Source organism: Manihot esculenta, chromosome 4 (assembly GCF_001659605.2).
Source record: "Manihot esculenta cultivar AM560-2 chromosome 4, M.esculenta_v8, whole genome shotgun sequence".
Lineage (NCBI taxonomy): Eukaryota > Viridiplantae > Streptophyta > Magnoliopsida > Malpighiales > Euphorbiaceae > Manihot > Manihot esculenta.
The window spans coordinates 23,838,422-23,847,613 of NC_035164.2; the positions used below are offsets into that span (position 1 = coordinate 23,838,422).

The 9,192-nt window shown below is 32.6% G+C and overlaps 1 protein-coding gene across 1 annotated transcript; it reads left to right on the forward strand.

Moving 5' to 3' along the window:
- Positions 1-755: 755 nt before the first annotated feature.
- LOC110607981 (acetylajmalan esterase) lies at positions 756-3,542 on the forward strand. Its single transcript, XM_021747162.1, has 5 exons — positions 756-1,002; positions 1,615-1,827; positions 1,913-2,061; positions 2,956-3,226; positions 3,325-3,542. The coding sequence occupies exons 1-5, from the start codon at positions 756-758 to the stop codon at positions 3,540-3,542; spliced, it is 1,098 nt and encodes a 365-aa protein (XP_021602854.1).
- The last annotated feature ends 5,650 nt before the right edge of the window (positions 3,543-9,192 follow it).

Genomic DNA, 9,192 nt, shown 5'->3' on the forward strand with positions numbered 1-9,192 from the left:
TAGACTATTTTTCCCTCATAAGGTAAAATGTGTCTTCTAATAATCTTAATTTATTAATATTCTGGATGAGTTGAGCTTCTCATTTGTGAAATTAAATACTTATTGCAAGTTGATTGAGTTTTTCTGAATGGAAATTGAGCAAGATAAAATGGTCATTTTCTTGGATGAAATTATGTTGTGATTATTATGGGGTTTGGAAGACTTATAGGACCAAAATAGTTATTATTGCATTCTTTTTGTTTCAGAAGTTTAAAGATGTTTTTGTAAGTCTCACCATTTATTAATAATGATACCATTTGAGCTACCACATAAGATTAGATATGCTTGCGCTAAATTGATATTAGAAATTAGTTTTGAATTAAAATTGTAACAAATTCTTAAATTAATCATGATTTGGTCATCTTACACCTCATACAGAAACCTAAATAGAGTGAAATAAACAATGTTCCGTAAAAATATAGGTCAAAAAATAAAAAATAAAAATAAATAAACAAATAACCTCTTTTAATATTATGTTTATAGAAAAATATCATCTATTTTAATCTGTATATTTCTGTCATAATGAGTACATATAATATATAAAACATCTAATTTTATCAAGTTGTTTGTTAGTTTAAAATTTTGTGTTTCTTAATCACTTGTTAGTTAGTTTATTATCATAACATGTCTATAAAACATTAGTCTCCTTAAGATCTAATATAGAGGAAAAAGTGCCAAAATACAATATTGTAATTCAAGCACTGAGTTCCTCTAAAATGGGCTTTTTATTTGCATTGTTTATCAACTCTATTTTCATCTTTATTCAATCTTATTCGTGTGATGCTAAGGATCTCAAGGCATGCAAATTTGATGCAATATATCAATTAGGAGACTCAATATCAGATACGGGTAATTCTATTGTAGAAATGCCTCAACTTTATCATGCAAGATTTCCTTATGGTCAAACAATTCACAAAGCAACTGGTAGATCCTCAGATGGATATCTAATAATTGATTATATTGGTAAGTAATAGTTTTACATTAATTTGGTAGATTTTTATTAGAAAATTGATTTATATGGTTTTCATTTGATTTGTTGATTAGTGTAATTAACTAAATCAAAAAGCTGTTTTGATTGTTATTAATATTTATCTTTTTTTTTCCTCCAAATCTTTACAATCTTGTACAAATTGTTTACCTTTTCAATCATATTTAATTGAAATTTAGTAGCCAAATTGCATTAAATGGAAATACTGAATGATAAATAAGTTTCTAAATGATATATTCATCCTATTGAAGATATTCAATATTTTGGCTTATATAGTTTCTATCCTTTCCACCATAGATATTTATTTATGCTTTGTAATTTTAGTTTATCTTAGTTAATATTCCTTGGGTTGATTTAGTGGGTTTAACTTTAATATTGATGTTTATACCAAGAAAAAAAAATAAAAATAAAAATAATATTATATTAATTTAAAATCCATACATAAATTTTGTATCATGGTTCAATATTATATATTTAAATTCATTATTTTTCTGCATGATAATTTTCATGTATATATTGCTGACTTGTTTCTATTAAAAAAATATTAAAATTTCAAATGTGATTACTTTTTTCAAAAAAAATTACAGCTCAATCGGCTGGTCTTCCACTACTAGAGCCATACGAGAATCCAAATTCAACTTTCAGCCACGGAGTAGATTTTGCCGTTGCTGGAGCCACTGCATCGTCCATTAAAACCATAATAAACTGGCATATCCCACTTCCATACACTAATAGTTCTCTCTATGTACAAAATAAATGGTTAAAGAAACATTTGTCTGCAATTTGCAATGACAAAAAAGGTGGTCATCTTTCTCCTTATGTTAATTAATACTTTATTAATAATACTATAAATTAATCAATCACTTTTATTTCTTTGTCTAATAGAATGTAAGAGAAAACTTAAACATGCTCTTTACATGATTGGGACAATTGGATGCAATGATTATATCATTGCATTTCAATATGGAAAAAGTATTGAAGAGGTAAAGGTCATGGTGCCAAGAGTTATACAGTCCATTAAGACGGCTATTCGAGTAAGTTCACCTTTAGCTTTCTTGCAATGAGAGTAACTTTAGATTTTTTTATATATATATACATGAATTAAAAATGCAATATAATCATAATTACATTGTATATTTGATTATTTTATTTGGTAGCACAAAAAAATTAACATAATGAGATGGAATGATAATTATATATAATGTAAACCGATTATATTTTATAACGAATTATATACAAAAATAGATATAGTTATGATTACTTGTTTGGTTTATTTTATTTATTGGCAATAACTACCAACAACACTTATTCTATTATGGATATTGCCACGAAGTCACCACCACCACTATCACAGTTGCCACTTACCACTATAGCTAATATCTTTGCTATTGACTGCCATCACTAATCAACTGTATCCATGACTAGCACCTTGTCACCATCTTCATAGCTACTAGTATCATCACAATTCAAATACGCTACACCATCACCACCTAACAATGACCTATGCTCAAGCATTGCAATAGGTTGTAATCGCTGCCATCATGACAACTACCACTGCCACTATTTGGTTATGTCTACAACTACCACTGTCATCTTTTGGTCATTACTAATACTATTACCACAACAACCATCGTCGTTGTCACCATTATTGCTACTACTGCTTCCATAACTTAGTCGTTGTTACTACTATCACCATTATCATTGCAGCCACTATTAATCATCTAGTAATCAAAAGTAATTATTACTACTATAAAATAAACTAAATATGAAATAAAATTAAGATCATCTAGTAATCATAACTAATTATTAGTTTGTCCATTATATAGTATGATTGATTATATTGCATTGCATTACATTATATGATATATAGCCTTAATTATTTTAATTCAACTAGGTCTAATTAATTCTATTTCTTTAATTGATTGTAGAAAGTTATTGATTATGGTGCTTATCAAGTGGTTGTACCTGGAGCATTTCAATTGGGTTGTGCACCAAGCTTCCTTACGGCATTTTCTTCAAACAAGTCTTCTTATGATTCACATGGTTGTTTAAAAGACTACAATGATTTCTTTATGTATCACAACAATCATCTACAAGTTGCATTGCAAAAAATAAGAAAGAAGAATCCTCACATACACATTATATATGGAGATCTTTACGGTGCTCTCGAGTGGATTTTGGATAATTTTTCCAATCTTGGTTAATGACTTTAAAACCTCTTAAATCTTCTAAATTATAACATATAGAGGTTATTTATGCAAAATATTTTAATAACTTTTTTTTTTTACATTGTGCAGGATTCAAATCACTTAAAAAAGGTTGTTGTGGGATTGGTGGAAGATTTAATTATAATCCCTCAATTAAAAAAATGTGCGGAGCTCATGGAGTACCTATTTGTTCAAACCCTAAAGAATATGTGTTTTGGGATGGATCACATTTTACACATCAAGCGAACAAATACATGTCAAAATGGCTCATTAAAGACATCTTACCCCAGCTTCATTGTAACATATGATAAGATCTTACAAAGCAAATATGAATGTACAAAAGAAATTTCTTTTAAATTGCATAATTTATTATTCCTAGATGGCTATTTTAAAAATGTTTTATTTGTTTGAAAGCTTTATATGATGAAATTAATCAATAGGTAATGCATTATCAAAGGCTTAGTTATAAAAATAATCAATTTTTTTTTAGTTACAAAAATAATCAATTTTTTTTTTCATTTTCATGATCTAATCTAAGCATTTAACTTGGTATATTGGTAGATTTATTAAACTTGTCTAAAATATTATCTAATTTTTGTAAACTAAATTTTGAAATCTAAATTTAACACAATTAAAATGTCTACCATAGTTTTATTTTAGATAAAATTTTCACACATTTTGAAAAATTGGTCAGTTGTATGAATATTTAAATAGTTTGCACTATAAGAAAAATTTTTATTAATGAGAGAACATTTTTTAAATATTAAAAATTATTAATTGAAAATCATTAACAACTATTTTATTTTGTCGTTATGTCATCGTTAGAGGTTCTCTCATTAAGAATTTTTAATAAGGATATTGTACAGTAGTCATTAATAGTAATTATGACGATACTGTAATTAGTTACTAAAATTATACCAATAACTATAAATTTTTCTTTTGTAATGATAATTAATAAGGGTGTTATAAATTAAATTTAAACAAATCATTATTTTTCAATATAATAACTTTAAAATAATGATAATAATTGAAAATAATAATATTGATAATAACTGAGTACACAATATTTCTAATAAAAATGAAAAGTTTAATATGTACTCAATGCAAGTTTATATATTCTACAAGCCATGTTGTTAATATTATAGTGGTTTTAAGTGATATCTCATTCACTCTCCATTTGACGTGGGATTTGAAAAAAAAAGATATACTTGCACTTTAATGATCAAGACCCTCATTTTTAATTAGAGTATTTCAAAGTGGTCATAAAAATTTAGCATAATAACAACTAATTACATTATTGATCGTTATATATATATATATATATCATTAATGAGTTAAAGTTAAATTGGTCATTAAAAACTATAATTCTTGTAACGTGGATTACATTACCAAAATATTAAAATTTAGATTATTTTATTGATTAAGCTATTATTAAATTTAATAAATATTTCGATTTAAAATTTTGAAGCTCTATATGTTTTTACTTGATTATAATAAATCAAGTGTTGAGAACTTTAATTGATTATTATGTTGGTAATTTTATTTTGATACAAGACATTGAAAATGATGTAAGTTAGGGCTAAAACCATTTCAAGGAATTGGATTAGTATAGTTGTAATAACATTTTTTCACTAATAAGTGTTTTAGAAAACCTGGTATGGTTATCTGATAGAGTATAAATTAATCCATTTTATATTAATATTATTGATAAATATTTATATGATTTCTGCTTAATTTATTGCTTTTAATATTATTTTGCAGAAAATGGTATAAAAGGACAATTTGAAAAAAAAACCCCCTAAAACTGCCTTATTTGAAGCAAAAGGAAAATATTTTGTGGCTTAAATATTCAAGCTTGGACAGCCCATGCAAGCTCACCTTGAAAATGGACCAATTCGAATGGGCCCACGTTCCTTCACATGGACGAGGACCCGCCTGCGCGCAAGGCCCGCCAAAGTGCAATGCTTCAATCTTCACATAGCCATCTCCAACTGCACATGGCCAGCAAATCCTCACGTGGGCCCGCGCCATTTCACGCCTTCCACACAGCCCTTTCACGCCATGGATCAGCGCAACGGGCCCCGCCACTTCAACATGCCAGCACTTCACCAGCACGTGGACTCCACATTATGGACCAGCACTCACGGCCAAGCTCACCTTACAATTCTCCTGCACTTGAAACATATGGGCCCCGCCTGCACGAATTCTCGCAAAACACAACTGCATGGGCCACACTTCAAATTGGACCGCCGCTTCAACGCCTTCTCCACATCTCCGCATGGGCCCCGCCAAGCTCCCTTCACGCGGATCAAGCCCGCACTGTCCACCTTGCACTCATGGCCCCGTCTTCAGCAACTCACGCACCAGGGACGCCCGCACATGGACAGGTCAGCAATTCAAGACCTAAAATCAGCCTCCCTTGTCCTATTTAAAGGACCTTAAGGGACCAGAGAAGAGATTCCAGAATTCCAAATTCTCACTCGGCAGTGCTCGGCGCAAAAGGCAGAATCTCCATCGGTTTTTTTACTTTTCTTTTCCTTTTAATTTTCTGTTTTTAATTCAGCCAATGAGTGGCTGATTTCTTCAATTCTAGTTGAGGATTGGTTGAAACTAAGGTTGTTTAATGGGTTGTGAGATCTGAACATAAATTATTGTCTTCGATTTTTTTTCAATATTTATGCAATTGATGCTTTAATTACATGATTACTTTGTTGTTTTGATCAAATTGGCCACTTAATTTTAATTGCAAAGTTAATTGATTGTTAGTTGGGATTATTTTTAGTCCGTAATTGCTGGAAATATTCTGACCTTAGAACACGTGGGATAAAACCCAAAAAAATTACATGATCTAGCGTTATCTTCATACGTTTGGGTAGCTAGGATTGGATCTCTCTATTTCTTTATGCAATTGACACTTGTTTTGATGCCTATGGTCCAAGGACGTTCCTTGGCAATTTGTTAATTAGTAATTAATTAGAGAACGTTCCCTAATTAATTTAATCATAAGGAGAGACATGGTGGTGAGAAGCGTCTTCTATCCCCATAACTAATCTATTGAACCAATCAAGATAATCTAAGTTTCAATGATCAACCCAAACAACCAAAGTGGATCCATATCTTCAACTAGGCTTCTCTCATATTGATTTCCTCTTTTATTTTAATTATTTGCTTTTTATTATTACTCTCATTATTAGTTACTACAATCAATCTCAAACCCCCCATTTTACTTTTATTGCAATTTATTTTTATTCTGCTTCCAGTTTATCTCATTTGATCACACTTTCAGTCTTTTATCTCATCTTTAATTTATTATTGTTTCATTTCATTTTATTGGTCTTGTTGAGAAAAATAAATAGGTAATCAATTCTCTGTGGATTCGATTCTTTCACCACTATCTGCAGTTGTAAAATTGTTGATAACCAGGAAGGTTATTTTTGACCGGCTTCGACAACCGCGAGTCAAAAATTGACGCCATTGCCGGGGAATTGATTTCACTTGTTTGTTTGTTTTTCATGACCAGATCTGAACACAGGGACACACTGCCCTTTGATCCAGAAATTGAACGCACTCTCAGAAGACTTAGAAAGCAAGCCGCAGAAGCTTCATCTGAAGCAACCGAATTTTACCAACAAGCTGCACCAATGGCTGAACCTATTCCACAAGATGCTGCCCCAAATGGACTAGCTATCTAGAACCAAATAGTTCAAGAAAATCCAGCAGTTAGGCCCCAAGAACAAAGAGAAAGAACTATGGGATATTTGGCAACCCTTGTAGGTGACTATGCACCACTTTGCATCACCTACCCACCTCTGACAGTTCCCTTTGAACTGAAGACAGGTTTGATACACATTCTCCCTAAGTTTAGAGGTAGAGAAAATGAAAATCCACACAAGCACTTAAAAGCATTCAATATGATCTGTTCATCTATGAAACCTCAAGGTATCTCTGAAGACCAAATTAAGTTAAGAGCCTTCCCCTTTTCATTAGAAGACTTTGCTAAAGATTGGTTATTTTACTTGCCACCTGGATCTATTACTTCTTGGGATGATATGGTCAAAGCCTTTTTGAATAAATACTTCCCAACCCATAAATCAATTGGCATAATAAGAGAAATTACATGCATAAAGCAAAAACCATCTGAGGACCTATATGATTATTGGGAAAGGTTTGAAAGACTTTGCACAGAATGCCCTCAACATGACATGTCAGACAAGGCCCTTATACAATTCTTCTATGGAGGATTATCTCCCTCAGAAAGAAAATTCATTTATGTAACCTGTGGAGGCTCCATTGAAGACAAAACACCTAGACAAATGAGAGAATTAATCTCCACTCTTGCAGCCTCATCTAGGCAATATGGAGAAAAGAGGCAACTACAAAGGGCCAATGAGGTAAATTTTCCTTCTATGTCTGAACTAACATCTGTTATAAAAAATGTTGTGGTCGATGTGGTACAACAGATTCAAGCACCCCAGCCACCTAGGCCATGTGGGATTTGTTTATGTGTGGGACACCCAACTGATCAATGTCCCACACTCCAAGAAGACCATCAGCAAGCCAACGCCATTGGGAGGTACAACAACCAGCCTAGATATGATCCATACTCCAACACCTATAATCCAGGTTGGAGAGACCATCCCAATTTCAGCTATGGAAAGGGCAACACTGATCAGAATCACCAAGGTTACCAAAGAAGCCAAGTCCAACCAGCACCTCCAGTGGACAATAACACTATGAATGAAGTAGTGAAGACCTTGCAAATGATACAACAACAGATAGGACAAATGGCCACCTCCATAAACAGATTGGAAACTCAAGGAAAGTTGCCATCCCAAACTGAGGCAAATCCCAAACAAAATGTAAGCGCCATTACTTTGAGAAGTGGGAAAGAGCTTCAAGATGCAAAATTTGAGGAGGAAAAGCAAGTTGAACCAAAGCGTACATCATCTGAGACACCCTCTGCACAACATCCAAGGCGATCTGAAGCCTCTTCATCGCAATCCGCAGCTCCTCCTGCGCAAAAGACTGACCCAAAGGTAAGCTTTCACATTCCACCTCCTTTTCCCAAGAGATTTGAAAGAACACAAAAAGAAAAGGAAGAAAAGGAGATCCTTGACACTTTCAGAAAAGTACAAATCAATATACTTCTACTAGATGCTGTTAAGCAGATTCCCAGGTACGCTAAATTTCTGAAGGAACTTTGCACTAATAGGAGAAAGCTTGCAGAGAGAGAAAAAGTAAGTGTAGGTGAGGTTGTGACTGCTGTTATTAAAAGAGAACTCCCTACTAAGTGCAAAGACAAAGGTATGTTTGCTATCTCTTGCAAGATAGGGAATGTTGGTATAAGGAAAGCCATGTGTGATCTTGGTGCATCCATAAATGTCATGCCTCTCTCCATCTATAAATCTCTCAATGCATGTGCACTCAAAGAAACAAGAGTTGTGATTCAACTAGCTGATAGATCTGTGGTATATCCCATAGGTGTGCTAGAAGATGTGTTAGTTCAAGTAAATGAGCTTGTCTTTCCTGCTGATTTTTATGTGATTGATACTAAGGAAGATAATTGCAATGCTAGTTCTGATATACTTCTTGGACGTCCTTTCTTGAGTGCTGCTAGGACTAAGATTGATGTGCATGATGGGACTCTCACTATGGAATTTGAAGGGGAAGTAATTAAATTCAATGTCTATGATGCTATGAAATATCCACATGATATGTCCCCTGTTTATGGTCTTGATATTATTGACTGCTTGAGCCAGGAAATTTTTAATGAGAATCAAGATGATATTCTTAACAGTGATTTCTACAGAGATACTGATCAGGTACAGATTGAGAGCCAGACAGAGCCAAAACTGAAAGAAACTGTCTGTAGCATCCATCAAATAGTTTACAGTCAAGCACAGAACGAGGGAAACTCCCTCCAGAAGGATGCGCAGAAGAGCCTTGCGCCATCTGAAA

What these genes read in the sequence shown, in the direction of transcription:
- LOC110607981 (XM_021747162.1), top strand. Translation starts at nt 756, where the DNA reads ATGGGCTTTTTATTTGCATTGTTTATCAACTCTATTTTCATCTTTATT. An exon ending in AATTTGCAATGACAAAAAAG is followed by an intron (nt 1,828 to 1,912) that starts GTGGTCATCTTT and finishes TTTGTCTAATAG; the next exon opens with AATGTAAGAGAAAACTTAAA. An exon ending in GGATAATTTTTCCAATCTTG is followed by an intron (nt 3,227 to 3,324) that starts GTTAATGACTTT and finishes TACATTGTGCAG; the next exon opens with GATTCAAATCACTTAAAAAA.